This window comes from Schistocerca gregaria, chromosome 9 (assembly GCF_023897955.1).
Source record: "Schistocerca gregaria isolate iqSchGreg1 chromosome 9, iqSchGreg1.2, whole genome shotgun sequence".
Lineage (NCBI taxonomy): Eukaryota > Metazoa > Arthropoda > Insecta > Orthoptera > Acrididae > Schistocerca > Schistocerca gregaria.
In genome coordinates, this window is record NC_064928.1 from 179,461,906 (window position 1) to 179,479,285 (window position 17,380).

The 17,380-nt window shown below is 39.1% G+C and overlaps 1 protein-coding gene across 3 annotated transcripts in view; it reads right to left on the minus strand.

Annotated features, from left to right (window-relative positions):
* Positions 1-788: 788 nt before the first annotated feature.
* Positions 789-17,380, minus strand: part of LOC126291741 (zinc finger protein with KRAB and SCAN domains 8-like) — an 87,212-nt gene continuing 70,620 nt past the window's right edge. For 2 of the 3 annotated variants that reach the window (XM_049985417.1, XM_049985418.1), the window contains exon 8: positions 789-2,822. In XM_049985417.1, coding sequence (XP_049841374.1) covers positions 2,054-2,822 — 769 coding nt within the window. In that variant the 3' untranslated portion in view covers positions 789-2,053. The remainder of the gene's footprint in view (positions 2,823-17,380) is intronic. The other variant, XM_049985419.1, reaches the window with a different exon arrangement.

Here is a 17,380-nt window from a genome sequence, read left to right on the forward strand (position 1 = left end):
TGCCACAAACTGTTGTTTCCGCGTGGTCAAAGATTTTGCGTTACGCTCCAGACTGTCGCCGTGGAATGTTACTCACGTGATCGTGCTGCAATCAGAAACTGAAAGAGTAACTTAGATATACAGTAGCAACAAGTATTTTGACGAACACATTTATATAAAAAACAATTATTGAAAGGAAAATCTTTATTACTATTATGTCCCTTGGTTAACAGCGCCAATAAAAATTCGGTTTACAGCAACGCTGAGAGCCACAGGCACGTTTTATTTGATAGGTGGTGTTGTGTCACAATATCAATGTTCACCTAGAACATTCAGGCCAACATGGTTAAAAAGCTAATCATTTCTGTAGTCATACTAACATACATGTCCTGTGGGTATGTTATGTCCTATCACTATTTGTTCAAGGTGTTCTGTTTCTTTTCTGATCATGAGTGTATGTACCCACGAACTGTTATCCAACTTAAACTCGTATGCCAACCTTCGACTTAAATGAACGTAATTGAGTTGAACTGTAACTGGCCTTCATTAAATGCGCAACTGAAGTTAAACAATTATCTGGCCCTAATCAAAATTTCCACTTACCTCGCATCTTGACATTGTTGCAGATTTCTCGAAAGCACAACGGCAAGCAGGCAGCGGCTAAGATAGATTCCTATTTTTAAATCAAATTTCCACACAATATTCAAACTGTTGCATACCACATATGGTGCAACACAATGGTAAACCTTCTTTAAACAGAGGGATGGGGAGAGTAACTAATCCTATAAAATGATATTCCAAGAAAACGGTTTTAGAATGAAATATGTATTCAAAAGGACAAGGGTAAAATTTTGAGTGATCTTTACATATATAAAACTGGTCTGAACAATACTATGCTTAACAAAGTGATCAATGATTTAAAAAGAGTACTTTGTTAACAGAGAATTTCCATAAAAATCAAACAGCTTTATCAGTTATGTAAATGCATGATTAAGGGAAGTGAGGTGGTCTTTCCTTAGCTCTGAAAAAGCGAACAAAGTTAACTAGCTGACAATAATCATTCCGACTGCTGTCTTACCTCAAGTTAAAAAAAAAAAAAAAAAACTCAAACTTTATATTCTTCTCGCCTTTCAATATATCATTCATTCAATTCAACTCTCCTGTCCCTTGTCCCTTACAATAAATCTTTCTCGCAACAGATAGAATAGCAAGTCAACACAGCACTTCTGAATACATCCGCCACCTACCATACTTCAATAAGAACTTGCCAGTCTGCCCGGTGGCAAAGACCGTGTCATAGCACGACCGAAGATTGATTAACTGCAACACAACTTTTGCGCGCTCTCTCTCTCTCTCTTTCTGACATGCACATCAATAACTTACAAAAATCAAGATGATATGCCCACCTTACAGTGCTGACAGCTATCGGAGCTGCATGGAACTGTAGGGGTTGCAGAGGGAATATTCCACGATGTCTCAACAAACTCCGCAAACCGAAAGTGGCCGAGAAAAAAATGTGTTACATTACTTACTGAACGCCCCTCGCGTTATAATACACGTGTCTCTTTTGTTCGTCTTGTCGTGTATTTCTTTCAGTTACTTAATGTACTATACAACAGGTGTTCTTTCCATATATGTTCCAAGTTTCATCAGGCTATGTTACTTGGCAGTAACACACCATGGGAAAACTATTTTCGTCCTTAGGTTTCGCGCATTGGCCTGATAGCTTAACACATGGAAAGAGAATCAGAAGCATGTCGCGGCACTACATTATTCCACGATCTTGACCTTCTCTTGCCTTTAGTTCGTAATATCCATTCTGTTGAAGGCAGTTTTCCCTCAGTTGCCTAAAGCAAAAAAAAAGGCAAATCAGTGTAGTGCTATCGTTAACGGAGAGTAAAAGCCATTTTTTGCCAAAGCTTTATAATAAAGGTGCATACTTAAGGAGTTCTTTCGCCACGGATGACGTGAGATTCAGTGTGGCTTTCAGTGTCATGAATTGTATTTAAGCACTTATGACAAGTCACAGCAGAAAGGGCGTTAGCTGGAGTGCAGCTGCAGGTGTCTCATCTGACTACACGTTTGTCTGAAGGTCTTGAGACAGTTTACTGTGTATTACCGAGTGGTTCCAGAGGCTGCCTCTGCTCTTGAAGCTCTTCTGACACAAATCACAACTGTATGGGCGTGTGCTTGTGTGGACATTAATATGATTCTTCAAACTGCTTTCTTGCGAGAATTTCTTATGACAAATTTTACAACTGTACGGCCTCTCCCCTGTGTGCATTCGCAAATGATTCCTCAGCACAGAACTTTGCGTAAATGTCTTAGGGCAGACGCTACAGGCGAACGGGCGCTCTCCAGTATGCAGACGTAAATGGATGTTCAAGCTGGAGCTATACAAGAATTTCTTTTGACATAGGCTGCACTCATAAGGTCGTTCCCCTGTGTGCTGTCGCGAGTGGCTCTTGAGATGGCACTTTTCTGTGAATGCCTTATTGCACACACTACAAGTGTATGGACGTTCCCCTGTGTGCACTTGCGAGTGTTTCCTCAATTTGCTGCGAAACTTGAATACCTTGTGGCACACTTCACATTTATAGGGACGTTCTCCCTTGTGCGACCGTGAGTGTGTCTTCAAGCCAAGACTAGTTCTGAATGTTTTGGGACACACGTTGCAGGAATGCGGAGTGTCGTGACTTCCCCCGTTTTTTACCTCACCGAATGCATCCTTCTCGATGGTGCACTCTGTGGTGTTGCCCATTCCTGTAGGCAGGCCAAACTGTGTATGTAGACTGCCACTGCCACCAGTTCTGTTGTCGTCCTCCATGCCACTGGGGAAGACACTGCACAGTTACAGAAAAAAACAGTCAAAAAGCGTTCTCATAGGAGTACGCTAGAGGAAATAAGGATTATATTATCATACACAAGATCCCCAGATGCCTTAAGATGCAATGTAATCGGCATGGTCTGAGGATAAGCTTCTAAACGAATAGCACAATATTAATACCATTGGACACAAATTCCACACTACTCACGGGCTGCACTTAAATGGCCTTGGAAAGCAACTTGTTACATTAAAGCTAATGGAAATTATTCAGAGACTGCAATACTTACCAACAACATCATCAGTGGTACCTGTATCATCATCACAGGTAGTATCTCTAGGAATGACTAATGCAGAATCAGATACAGTAACAGAAAATGCAGCAGAAGTACCTAAAGAAGCAATACTAACAGAAGTAGAATCAACAGCAGCATCAGAAGAACCACGTTCAGTAACAGCAGAAGTAATTCCTCCAGCATTAGAACCAGCTCCTACAGCAGTAACACCATCTCCCTCACCAGCAGTAGCAGCACAAACTTCTCCACCAGCAATAGCAGAAGAAACATCATCAGCAACAACAGAGGCAACTTCTCCAGCAGTAGAACCAGCTCCTATAGCAGCAGCACCATCTCCCACACCTGCAGTAGCAGAACCAACTCCTTTACCAGTAATAGCAGAAACAACTCCTCCACCAGCAGCAACAAAAACCAACTTCACCAACAGCAGAAACAGTACCAGCTCCTCCTCCATCACCTTCAAGAGTAGCAGAAAAGAATAGACCAGTCGCAGTAAGTAAAGTATCATCTTTGTCTCATGATGAAGTGATACCAAATGATTTGGGAAAACATGTTCCTATAAAACTTGTGGACAGTGAAGTGAAACAAACTTCCATCCGTGTTTCAAACAGACCCAAAAAATTACCAAAGAGAAATGAAGATTTTTTATGGTTTATCCCAAGGAAGTCCAAACGCCGCCTAACATAGATTCCAGGGCTGAAAAAACAATTAAATGTTCTCCATCGCCCCATAATACTGTACTCCTCCCCTCCAGTGACAGTAACTCTATCTTATTTCTGCACTTAAATGTCAGGTCTCTGAAAAATAAAGCTGATGAGCTTGGTATACTATTAAAAAGTAACAAAAGAATGATTTTATGTATAAACGAACATTGGTTAAAGGAAGAGGATGATATAAAACTGTATGTACCATCGGGTTTCAGATTAGCTACGTACTACTGCAGACCCGGTGAATCCTATGGGGGTTCATCCATATATATTAGCAATGATTTAGACTTAAAGTTTTCTGTTCTTGAAGTTAGTGACCTATGCATTAAAGGTGTTTTTGAAGCAGCTGCTTTTATTATATCTAGTATACAGCTCATAACTGTGTCTTTATATCACACTCCTGAAAGTAATGTAGAACAATTTATAGAACATTTAGAAAAACTTGTGATCAGTATACAAAAATATACTAAATACAAAATCTTAATCTTTGGGGATCTAAACATAGACATTAGGAAAATGACAGCCAGAAATGTTAATTTAGTAAACATGTTAAGATCCTATAATCTCTTTCGTGCTAATGAAAGTCCTACAAGGCACTCCTCCTGTCTTGACAATCTAATAACAAATGTATACAAATGTGATTTTCAGCTAGGCTTATTTAATGTCGATTACCTGTCAGACATTAGAGGTATATGGGTGAAACTAATTACTAAAAAACCAAAAGAAGACGAGCAACAAACTCAGTGTGTCAGACTATCTACAGATACAAATATTAGCAATTATAGAGAAGAACTTAAGTCTATAGATTGGAATACTGTTATACATTCCTCCAGAAATGTTGATGAAGCCTTCAGCACATTCCTCAAAATCATTTCTGAAATCTTCCATGCATGCTGTCCACTGGTTAAAAAACAAAAAGACAAGAAAGTTAGGAAACCTAGCCACTCAACTTTACAGAAGTGGTTTTCACCCCAATTACAAAAACTGAGACTATTGGTAATTACTTGACATGATAAGGTCAAAAAGGGAGCAGTAGATAAAGAAACTTACAAAAACCTGAAAAGAAAATATAGATCTGAAATTAAAATAGCCAAGTGTAAGGCAAATGATGATTTCATTAAAAAATCACACAATAAATGTAAGGCTGCATGGAAAGTAATAAAAGCAGAGCTAGGTATGGATATAAACTACAAAGACAACACAAATGCTGCCAACATCACTGCTGATGATTTCAATCACTTTTTTGTCAACTCTGCCAATCTTAGTCTTCCAACCCACAGCAACCAGAATTCCAATTCAACACATACACCTATTTCTCACCCCATATCTGTCAGAAATTTTCAACAAAACATTACAAACATAGTGTCAGCTTGTAAATGGAGAGAAGTACAAGTAACTGATATAATTAAAGCAACCTCTAAATTAGGATACTCTAGATCTGAAGATGTGTATGGCCTGTCAAACTATGTAATTAAAAAAGTTGTAGATCTCATATCACATCCTCTTTGCATACTGATAAACTGGATGCTCTCGAGTGGACACTTTCCCGAATGTCTCAAAAAAAAAAAAAAAAAAAAAAAAAAAACAGTTGTCATACCATTATACAAAAAGGGTGACAAGTCCTGTATCAATAATTATAGACCAATTTCACTTGTGCCTATTCTCTCAAAAATAATAGAACATTGCATACTGCAGCAAATATACATACACCTATCAGACAATAATATATTAAATGATTCTCAGTATGGATTTAGCTCAAACTTATCAACAGTCAAAGCAGTTGAAAACCTTATCCCTTTTGTACTAAGCGCATTTGAGTCAGAATTATCTGCTGAAGCCATTCTAATTGACTTGAGTAAGGCTTTCGACTCAGTTAACCACAAATTATTTTTAGATAAACTGTGTTGCTATGGAATCAAACACTTGGAACTCTCACTAATTGAATCATACCTCAGCAATAGAAAACAAATAGTAAAGCATAATGACCAACAGTCACAGACTTTAAGTATAAAACGAGGTATCCGCAGGGCTCAGTGCTTGGCCCTCTACTATTTATATTGTTTGTAAATGACTTTCCGAATAACTTACCCCGTAAATCTATCCTCTATGCTGATGACACAACATTAGCTAATTCTGGAAAGGATATAAACAAATTGAAGGAAGAAAGTGAAGAGTGTCTCAAAATGTCTAATATCTGGTTTAAAGCTAATGACTTATCTATGAACCATGATAAGACTGTCAAGATAATCTTCAGTTTATCAAACAGTAACACAGAGTTATCACCTGTTAAACTACTAGGAATACACGTTGACTCAAAATTAACTTGGGACACACATACAGATTATGTATGTCAAAAGCTATCACGAGTTATTTACCTACTAGCCAAACTACACACATGTGTTACACAAGATTTATTGCTTCAGTCATACTATGCCTTCCTTCATTGCCATCTACAATATGGCATTCTTTTATGGGGTAACTCTCCAGGAGCCAAAAAAATTTTCACTTGGCAGAAGAAAGCAATTAGACGTCTTTACGGAATCACTGACAACAAGACCTCAAGTAGACCTTATTTTAGAGACTTAAAAATTCTCACAGTCCCATCTCTTTACATATATTGTTGCTTATTAAACATAAAAGAAAACTTAAACCACTACACTATAAGGAAATCAGTTCATCAACACATTACTCGACAAACAAATATGATTGATATACCCACAACCAGGCTTAAGAAAACCCAATCTAGCTATGAATACATAGGCATAAAATTATTCAACACTTTACCCGTTCAGGCTCAATTAGTTTCAATGGATATTTTCAAAACTAAAACCAAAGTGTGGATGAAGAAAAATACTTTCTACAGTATAGAAGAATTTCAGAATAGTTGTAAAGATGATCTAATTTATTGATAAACTAAGGCTTACTGTTATGTATAGTTATGGATGGAGAGGCAGCTAGCTATAAGCTAATAGGGTACAACACTGTCATCTTTTTTTCTCCATGTAATATTTTTGTTATATAATGTACAAATAGCTATAATACTTCTGACAACATTGATTGCATGGTAATGCTGATAAATTATGGCTTACTGTTATGTATAGATCTAGGTGTAGAGGCTGTTGTAAGCTAATAGTTTACAACATTGCTATATTTTTACTATGTAATATTTTGGTATGTAAAACATAATGTACAAATAGCTGTAACTCTTCTGACGACATCGATTGCATCTTAATGCTGAAAGATGGATAAAATAAATAAATAAATAAACATCGTTAGTTGCAACTGAGTGTAAAGTCTCCAAGTCTTTTTCATAAAATAAGAGGCAGGTATCACCAGCACAGGTTACTAGATGTGAGTTGGGTTGTGCCATGTCATTGACATAAACCGAGAAGAAAAAGGGACCAAGGATCAATCCCTGCCATACGCCCTGGATTACCGTATCTGTAGAAGATTGGAAATCTATTACTTTGTTATCTGTTTTACATGAAAGTGTAGAACTGTACATTGTTTGCTGTATGTTATGTATGTGGTCAGTAATTGCATAGATGAGTCATTGATGTTGTAAGCCTTCAGTTTCTTAATGAGCAACCCATGGTTGACTGTGTGAAAGCTTTGGAAGCATCTAAGAATGTGCCTGATGTGTTCGTACTTTGGTATAGGCGAATGAACACTTTATGGAGAAATTCAGCAACTGCAGTAGTTGTGCAGCAATCTTTCCTAAAGCCATGCTGTGCTTCTGTTAGCAATTTGTTCTTTTTAAAATAAGCAGACAGCTGAGAAAGGATAACAATTTCAAAAATCTTACAATTATATTGGGCGTTAGTTTGAAATTTGTGCTCCCATTCTTACACTGATTTAACAATGCTTGTTTTTAAACTACAAGGATAAGTGCTTTCTCTAATACTATAGTTTTTGAGGTGGATTAGTGGTTTGACTATTTCTTTTATGCATTTTTTTAACTACTACACTCAACATATCATGCCATCCAGCTGAATACTTGTTCTTTAATATGAGGAATATCTTTCTTATTCAGTTTCCTTCAAAGCTCAGTGCTTGAGGGTTTTGCTTCGCTATCTCTCAGTACATCTCTAAAGTGTGTGTGTTGGATTTCCTGTTGCTGATATGAAGTGTTTATGAAAAAGGTTACATAAGTGTGTTATGGTACCCTCTTGGTACTTGTACATAATGTATATTACCTGCCTTTTCACTATAGCTTAATCCTATTTTTCCCAGATTTTCAAACATCTTGCACCATTATGTTGTTGAATATTTTGTCCAAGTCAACAAACTCCATGAATGCATCTTGATTTTTCTTCAGTCGTTCTTCCATTATCAATCACAATGTTAGGATCACTTATAACTAAATAACAAAAAATGGATTTAGAAAGATGCATCTTGACCATTTACTGTTTTTTATGATTAATTATCTGTACTCAAGAATTATAACAAATTTCATAAGTGAATAAGTACGCTTTGGGGCTCTGGTTAATATTCCCAGCTGCTTAAAGAGATGCCTGCAAGTGGTGTGTCTACTAACTTCACACATAATTCTGATTTCTTTCTTTTGTGCTTGGATGCTTTTTGCCTTGAAGAACAAGTTATGTCAGAATATTATCTCATAAGACTACAATGATTGAAATTTTTAAAAATATGTTAACTTATGGAGATATCCCAAAAGTTATAAGTTATCACATGCACCAATAAAATCCTAGCAAAAGCAGCCAAATCGAAATGTTTTTTCAGGTGTACTGTATGGTTTTTCCAGTTTAAGTTTTCATCAAAGTGCACACCAAAGAACTTACAATTTTCTACCCTGTTTATTATTTATTCTTGGCATACTAGCAATTTTCCAGGAAGTGGTAGTGCACCAGTCAGTAGTTTCTAGTGTTTTATATATAAGCTGTTGTATTATGTAAAACATAATGTACAAATAGCTGTAACTCTTCTGACGACATCAATTGCATGTTAATGCTGAAAGATGGATAAAATAAATAAATAAACACCATAGATACTTAAATAAAATCTTCTCAGTTTACAAGCTGCATCTCTTAGTATACGACAATTCAGTTTTTGACTGCCCTGACTTTGGCTGTCGCTTCCACCATGGCTACTGTTTACGCATTGAGATGGCTTTGCCTTCTCCCACTGAAGGGAAGAGAGGTGCAGTGTATATTTGGTGTCTGATGAGCCAGCAGAGATGCCACACAGCAGTGTCCTGCAAGTTGCCAAGTTTGCAGCTCACGCAGCTCCACTGTACTGTGACATTCACTGCACTAACAAGGGCATTGCAATCCCCAACACAAACAGGACTATTAAACATCCATGAAGCTACATGACGCTGGCGACTTCCTGATATCCATATTCTCGGCAGACCAAGGACTGCCACCTATAGCTTTCTCACAGTCTGATCTGAAGCCAACCCTGAATCTGAGTGACATATGGCAAGTCCATAATACCATGCACCAGACCAGGACTACACCAGTGCAACCACCGATTCTGTTAGCAATCGATTTTGACCTTGACTTTGGCACTTTAGCTGTACGCCCGCTGCCTACCCACCCGCGCCTACCAATGTGCACACATAACCCACTCACCATCATCCTTTCTGCCTGTAAACCTTGCTACATCCATATTATTGCCTGTCTACTTCAGTCCTAGAACATCTGCTTCTTCTCATGCACAGAGTTTTCTTCCCAACAGGCACTTTGTGGCACATCACATATCCTCATTTCGTTGCTGCTCTGCACCATTTAGCCCTGGTTGCAGCCCTTGCCTTTTTGCCAGTGCCCCTGTTCTCCATTCCACATGCTGCAACTGGTTGTACCATTTGCTGCATGGGGAAGAGGAGTGCTGTGACCTTGGCTGCCGCCTCAGCCAAGACCACCATCTATGCACCGAGATGGTTTCCGGTGCCCCATCACAGAGGAGTGCAGTGTAAAGGTGGTGCCTGATGACCCAGCACAGAGGACTGCAGTGTATGAGTGGTGCCTAATGACCCAGCATGGAGGAATGCAGTGTGTGATTGGTGTCTGATGACTCAGCACAGAGGAATTCAATTTATGGCTGTGTCTGATGATCCAGCACACATGCAACACAGCACTGCCGAGCAGGTTGTCACCCTGCCACACCCCTGCAGCCGACGCAGCTCCACTACACTGTAAAATCAGCTGCAGTAACGATGGCACTACGATCACTAAACACAGCCAGCACCATTTCGTACATGTGAAGCTACATGACTCGGGCCACTTCCTGGGATCCACACGCTGGGTACATTTTATAGGACTGCTGCCTGCAGCTCTTTGATAGTCTGAATCTGAGTTTGAAACTGACCATGAATCCAAGGGACATACAAGTCTCCAATACTAATCACCAGTATCAGGAACATGCCAGTACAACCACCGACTGTGATAGTGACCGATTTCAACCTAACCTATGGCAATATAACTTATGGTGGCAGACTATGTGCTTTCTCTCACACCATCCTGGAATTGTATCGACAGTGAGAATTCTTCTCGTAGATCAAGACCATCTCTCACATTTCCTTCATGGAGACTCTGTTTGATGTTGTTCATGTTTTCTTTCTTGCCTTATTGTAAAAATAAACTTCCACTGTTTAATGCTACTTCTGCACCTTCTTGTTTTCTTGTTACACCATACCGCAGCAGGATACTTTATTGTCAATCACCTGCCCCACCATCGCGATTAAAAACCGTTGACTGCTAGAGCAGGCATGGTGTTCGACTTACAAAGGCATAATTGCACATATGGAACCTTCCCGACTGGGCCGAAATGGGGCATGTGCATCAGGCAAGTTGGGCAACTCGTGGCAGCTTCACTTCACTGTGGGACTGATGACAACAGGTGGTGCGAAGGGACCAGCACTACATCTGAAAACTGCCGCTGACCCATCCATGTAAAACAAGCACCTGTTTTCACTTTCAGCTGATATCTAAAGCCTACCCTCATGGTCTGTTATGTCCATACCCCTGGTGTCTTCAAACTGTTGTTTGTTCTAGTCTTGGCAGTCTTCTTCATAATGGAATCTCAATATGGTGAAACAGGAGCCAAGACTTCCATTTTTTTTAAAAAGGGTTTTATGTCTGTTTTCCACATGATGTTCATGCTCCTTTTTTTTAAAAGTCTGTCAAGCTCAGTACAACACCCAGGAACTCTGTTTATTCTGACCTACATATGCACTGTTGTATTTGCAATGGATCACCATACACACAGGGCATTCGAAGAGATATGTTGTCTTTAGCCAAGTGTAACATATCTTGAATCTTGGAGGCACGCCACACAACTGGTCTTAGAACATGTCTCCATAGCACATGTCCTATGGTCCTCCTCACCGTCCACAGTTTGGCTGGAATACAAGCTTGGGCTCTTCCACATATGGTTACAACAAGGGTGACAATGCAAATGCTTTTAGGTGCCACTGATGAACAATTCCTGGGGCATCAGCAAAAGAGACCAAGCCAGCTGCACACTTCCCATACTGTAAGTTGATGAGAAGCAAGATAGGGGCATGCTGGAGAGACATGGACTGAGACCAGTGTTCGGGCCAGTCTCCAAGAAATGAGACCTGATACACCCCGTTAAAGATAACATAGCTCTCGCAAGTTGCTGTCTGTGGTATTTCCTGTGAATGAGGCAGTATCTACATAGATCACATAAATCACAATGTCACTGAGCTTTACACTGATATATTAAACACAGGAAGCTTAGAAAGTCGGCCACAGATGAACACTGCCTGGAGAATGAACATCAATACATTTTGAAAATACAAGAGTCTTGGCACTTATGTCGTCAGCATGGAATTCTGTTATGGAAGAGTTGGCTAAGATTAGAATAAAACGCGACATTTTTAACAGTGACCAAAGGCATACCCTCAGCAGGACAGGCTTTGAAAATTGAGCGAAAGCAAAGACAGATGCTTGATGCTTGTAGGAAGGTGGGAGCAACAATTTCTAATGTGGTTTCTTGATGTCATCAGTCCCATGGCAGACTGGAGATGTCCACCTCACCTTCCACACATCACTTCTGCCCTCTCTTTAAAGTTATAAATGCTGCACTCTGACTTACACTTGGAGCATTCAAAAAGTGACTGGCAATGCAATTTTTTTTTTCGCAGGAGCCATTTACTGAACAAATGAATGAAATTATATTACAGATATTCCCCAACAATGTCTATGCAATGCATTTCTGCCATCATTCTTGCAGCGTCCATAGCTGTACAGCAAACAATTCTTTGGAGGTGGTCTTGCGCCACTTGGTGGACAACTGCATGCAGTTAATCATTGGAGGTGAACTACTTACCCTGCATGACCGCTTTAATATTGTTAAATATGGCATTGTCGCTAGAAGGAAGATCCACCGAATATGGAGGATGTTGAGCACAGTAAACCCTAGTTCATAGATACTGGAAATGGGTAGGTGACTGGCATGTGGCTGCACATTGTCGTATTAGAACGGAATGCCGTGACCCCATTTTCCTTAGTGGCATTGTGTTGGCAGAGTTGGCACACTGAACAAGCAGAACCAATCATCTTTGAGGGTCACACTGGGAGGGAGCCAGTGCAGCAGCAGTATCCCTTCCCAATCTCAGAACACGTTCCATAGACTGGCATTTATTGTCTGGTGCCTCGTGGAAGAACCATGGCTCGTCGAAGGTGACGAGACACTCAAAGGACTCAATGGATGGCACATTTCCACAGTCTTATGTTTCTGCACAATGGTGAGGGAATAAGACAGCCATTGTGCACACAACTTCATCTTCAAGTTCTCATGGTGTGATAGACCTGTTGTTGTCTTTAGTTCATCAGATATGATTCGCCTTTGCCCAATATCAAATCACTAACATGCTGGACGTTGTCTAGTTTGCATGCAGCTGCTGGACCCCAGCACTTTTCTGCTTTTCAGCACAAGCACAGTTCACAGTTTCTGCAGTCTTTGAACTCTGACAGCCAATGAATCACAGATCTGCAAGTTAGTGCTGTTTCCTCACATATGACTATTGTGGATGTCTGAAGCAGCCACTGCTTTCCTTCAGAAAAACCACACTGTTCACAGTTCCCCATGCTTATCTTCTTCAAAATTCCGCTACCGATGTCCACCAGTATAAATATTTTCAATACTATAATTTAAATTAAAATTAATCCACCAGTAGACTCACAAGCCAGAACAAGTGCTGCTGCAATTACTACCTATGGGCAGCCAGTAACACGATCTGTGGCAGTAGACAGTACTAAAGTCTATCTTCACACACACATTGACATGTATTTCAAACTTCTAGTTTGCAGGAGTTATATAGGTAGACTGCTAATCAACACTGAATGAAGTGAATAGAAATGGAACACTCTGACAGCTCCGACAGTCAGTAATCTTTACTCCTGATGAAAATGGTGGAGGCAGCCATGAAACTCAAATGTTTTCTTCAAAGTGTCAAGGCTTGTAAACTGTGAAGATTTTATTCAGGCATGTCACCATGAAAGACTACAAGAACACCTTGTAGATACTTGCTTGGTTTTGGTCTGAAAAAAGACTAGAAATATGGCACAGATTATCTACAGGATTTACATGTAAGTAACAAGGAAACACAGCCTACAAACTTTCCTCTGCTGTGATAAGGATTATAGAAGTCTAATGAAAAACATGAATTTATCTTCGAAAACCTTTATCTTGTAGCTCACTGCAGATGTGGGGATGTGTTATGATGAAAATGTGTGTTTAGCCTGTGCAGCCATGGTGCACATAACGAGAATACAAATATTTTCCACTTTTACCATAGATTAAATCATCTGTTAAACGAGTTTTTCTTGAGAATTGTAAAATATGGAGAACAAATGCATGGAAAGAGTTTTGCTGATGCAAAAGTATTAGGTTGGTGCATAAGCTCACAAAGCTTTTGTTTTGCATATTGGTATTCTGGTTGCTGTGGTTTATTTATTGACTGTCATTTTTTATTAGTAGTTCACTGTTACTATTTGAGTTTACATTTTGTCATTTGGAGAAAGTTAGTGGAGCTATGGCCATTATAAAACCGTGAGCCACATGGAGAAATTGGAAAATTTCCAGCATATTCTTTTGTTTGAGTACAGTAGAGGGGTGACAGGAACAGAGGCAGTCAGAAGCATTTGCACCATTTAGGTGGATAATGCCATTGGTCAGAGCACAGCAACAAAATGGTTTTCTCGTTTTGAGGAGGATTGTTTTCACATTAGTGACTCTCGACATTCGGGAAAACCTTCGGAGCCTGATGAAGCTTACTAGAGAATTGGAAAATGTGATCAGCTGTGATCATTCCACCAATGTATGGCATTTGCATGCAATAGGGTAATAGGGAAGGTCCAAAAATTGTTTGTATGGGTACTGTATGGACTAAGCCAAAATCACAAAATCCAGCATGTGCATCTCTGCTTGCTCGTCATCAAATGACTCGTGGATTAACAATAATGCCTGTCGGTATTTTTCTATAGTGACAAAAAACGTTATACAGGGTTTGGGTTAGGAAGTCCTTCCACAGTCACCTTATTCACCTGATCTTCTGCCCTTAAATTTTCAACTTTTCCACTCTCTATCAAAAAACCTTCAAGTAACTTTCTTTCCAGATGAAAAAGCATTCTGAATATGGCTCAATGAGTTCTTCACCTCAAAACCAGGGGACTTCTACAGTCCTGGTATTGAAAAGTTACCCCACCATTGGTAGACTGCTATAAATAGTCAAGGAGAATATATTATTTGTTATGTGTATTTGTTTTGTTTATTAAACTTATGAAAAAACACAATGAACTTATGCACCAGCCTAAAATGTAACTGTAATAAGCTTGAATGTTCACTATGGTTTGAACATTTACATCAGAACTTTGCTACCCTTTTAGATTTACTCAGGACACCACACTTTAAACCAAGTCAGTTTACATCTCTAGTTTTATAGTAACTTTTGTGAAATGATAGAACACTGATATCAAAATCAGTTATTAGGAATATCAAGAATATGTTTCCAGAATAAGCTACAAATATAGAAGTGTAACTCATATACTCTTCTTACTTCAAAATTCTTACTGATGCAGTATAATGTTTTGTTCTTGGATTGAAATGATGAGAGCATTTCTTTACAACAGTATTGTCAAGATGAAAACACAACTATCAGGGTTACCAGAAGTTTCTCCAAGTGAAATTCCCTGATTTGCAGACACGGTTTAGCATTTTTCCCTGATAAATTTTGAGATCTCAAGGGTAAGTTAAGACCTAAGTTGACAATCTGTCTCTGCATCTATGGTACAAGAAACAATAGTGCAAACAAGGAAATGTCTAAAAAAAATAAAAAATACAAAAATAAAAATTTCTTGCAAGCATATTGTATTTCCTGATGTGAGTAAAAATTGCAGGTACTAACATAAACATCATTTGTAATGAACTGTTTTTAGATGGAGAAAGCAACCCAAATGGTATGTGTGTTTCATTACAATCACTGAAGTTACTTTATTTCTACAAAACAAAACACATTTGGTGACAAAAATATGCATTTCCTTGGAGTCACAAGACGGATTTAAAATAACCTCAGAAAAAAGTTCTCAATGTCAAAAAACTTCACCAACAGCAGTATACTTTGAGATATTTTATTTTATTCTGAAAGCAACCAGTTTCAGCATTTCATTTTGCTATCTTCAGGCCCCTACCATTTTTATCCAAATAAACAAACTTGTCATATAGCACCATAAATCACTGGATACCATGCATCCCAATCATGATACAATTGCTTCACATGAAGACGTGACAGCAACAACGTTGTGTTGCAACAGTTGGAATTCATGACATAGTGATTTATGCTGCTGTATGACAAATTCGTTCATTTGGATAAAAGCGTATGGGGCCTGAAGATGGCAAAATGAATTGCCAAAACAGGTTGCTTTCAAAATAAAATATCTTTAAGAACGTAGCTGTTGGTGAAGTTTATTGACATTGAAAATTACTTACCAGCTGATGTCCCCTGGCCCTGATGAACCAACGGATATCGGAAAAAAGTTGGCCTCTTGAAAGAAGTGTATAAGGCTGGGAAGAATTTTGTGATCCAACATTGTAGGTGACCGCCAATAAAATGTTTGTTCTACTATGTTTGTTATTGTCAGTTTATTATCCACTCTGTAATATTAACTATTTTAAAAGTGTTGTGTGATTTTTCATTCAAGAAGTATTTGAGTACACAGCGTACAAACCGCCAGCAACTGGCACCACTTTCTTCTTATTATTATCCATACTTTCTAACATATAAACTACTTGTGATGTGCCAAATGTACTAGAGCAAATAAAATGTCTATAAAACAACGCACTATACAATGTACTAGTGGTGCGACAGTCGTAATTCCTGAAATCCATCACCCGTGGCCTCTGGCCTGCTGAGGAGCACTGCAGTCCTGGATAAGCCATGAAAATCTGCTCCATTAATGCCACACATAAACAGATTGGTGAGTTTAGATCTGATGGGCAGAGCCTGCACATTAGTGAGAACCAAACGACTTCAGATCAGCAGGCCCAATCCATTGCAGATACCTGCAGAAATGGCCTCTAGTTTTGGCCCATCATGGAAATCCACGAGCCACAGACAGCATGCTGAGGAAATTAAATCACAGTGATCACTCCACATAACAGGTAACTTGTTCACATACTCTGAAAATCAGTAATAATGAGAATGGGTAGCAACTCACCATAAAGATAATTAAAGAAGATTGGTGAGCTGCAGACAGGCACATAGAAAAGACAACCACACTCTGACAACTAAATTTTCAGTCATAGCTTGTGTCAGAAAACTAGAGCACACACACATTCACACGATCACTCTGATACAACTCATGCACACATGACCGCCGTCTCTTGCCACTGCGTCTACAGTCTCTGAGATTCAGATCCGAACAATCCACTCTCTATGTGTCTCTGTCTCTCATCGGCAGCTGCTACGCTAACGGCAATAAGTGATGGCAGCAATGACCATAAGCTGAGGGGAACAGTAGGAAGGGGAAAAGCAGTAGGAATGAGGGAGTAGGGAAGTTGTGCACATATTCGGCTGTACCCAGCCAGCACGACACCTATATAAACAAACTATTTCATCTACTGAGACAAAAATGAAACTTTTCCAGCGTTTTTTTTTTTCATATTTCCATACTGTATTTAAAACACTCTTTCCAGAACCTGTGGCAACCCTGGGAACACTACTGTTTTTCAGGCTGCTTCTACCTGGTTAAACAGATTCGGGAATTACACAGGGAAGGTAATACCAATATTACAAACATTATCTCAAGTAAATGTGTAGAGATGTCATTAATAGGTAATACTAGAGAGACATTCATTGTTGACGTGAAGACAAAGCTTCTTGTTATTCCCTAAAAGCTGCGTGTAAAGCCAGTCAGTAAGATTTCGTGCAAAACACTCATTTTCATTTTGAGCTAAAACCACACAGAGTTGCTTGTACAGTCAGTGAGTGCTTGGACACATTCGTATAATACAATGCCCATGGTAACCATCAGTGGGTTACTGTTTCTGCAGAGTTCTCTCTGTCTTCTGGAACATCAAGTCCAATG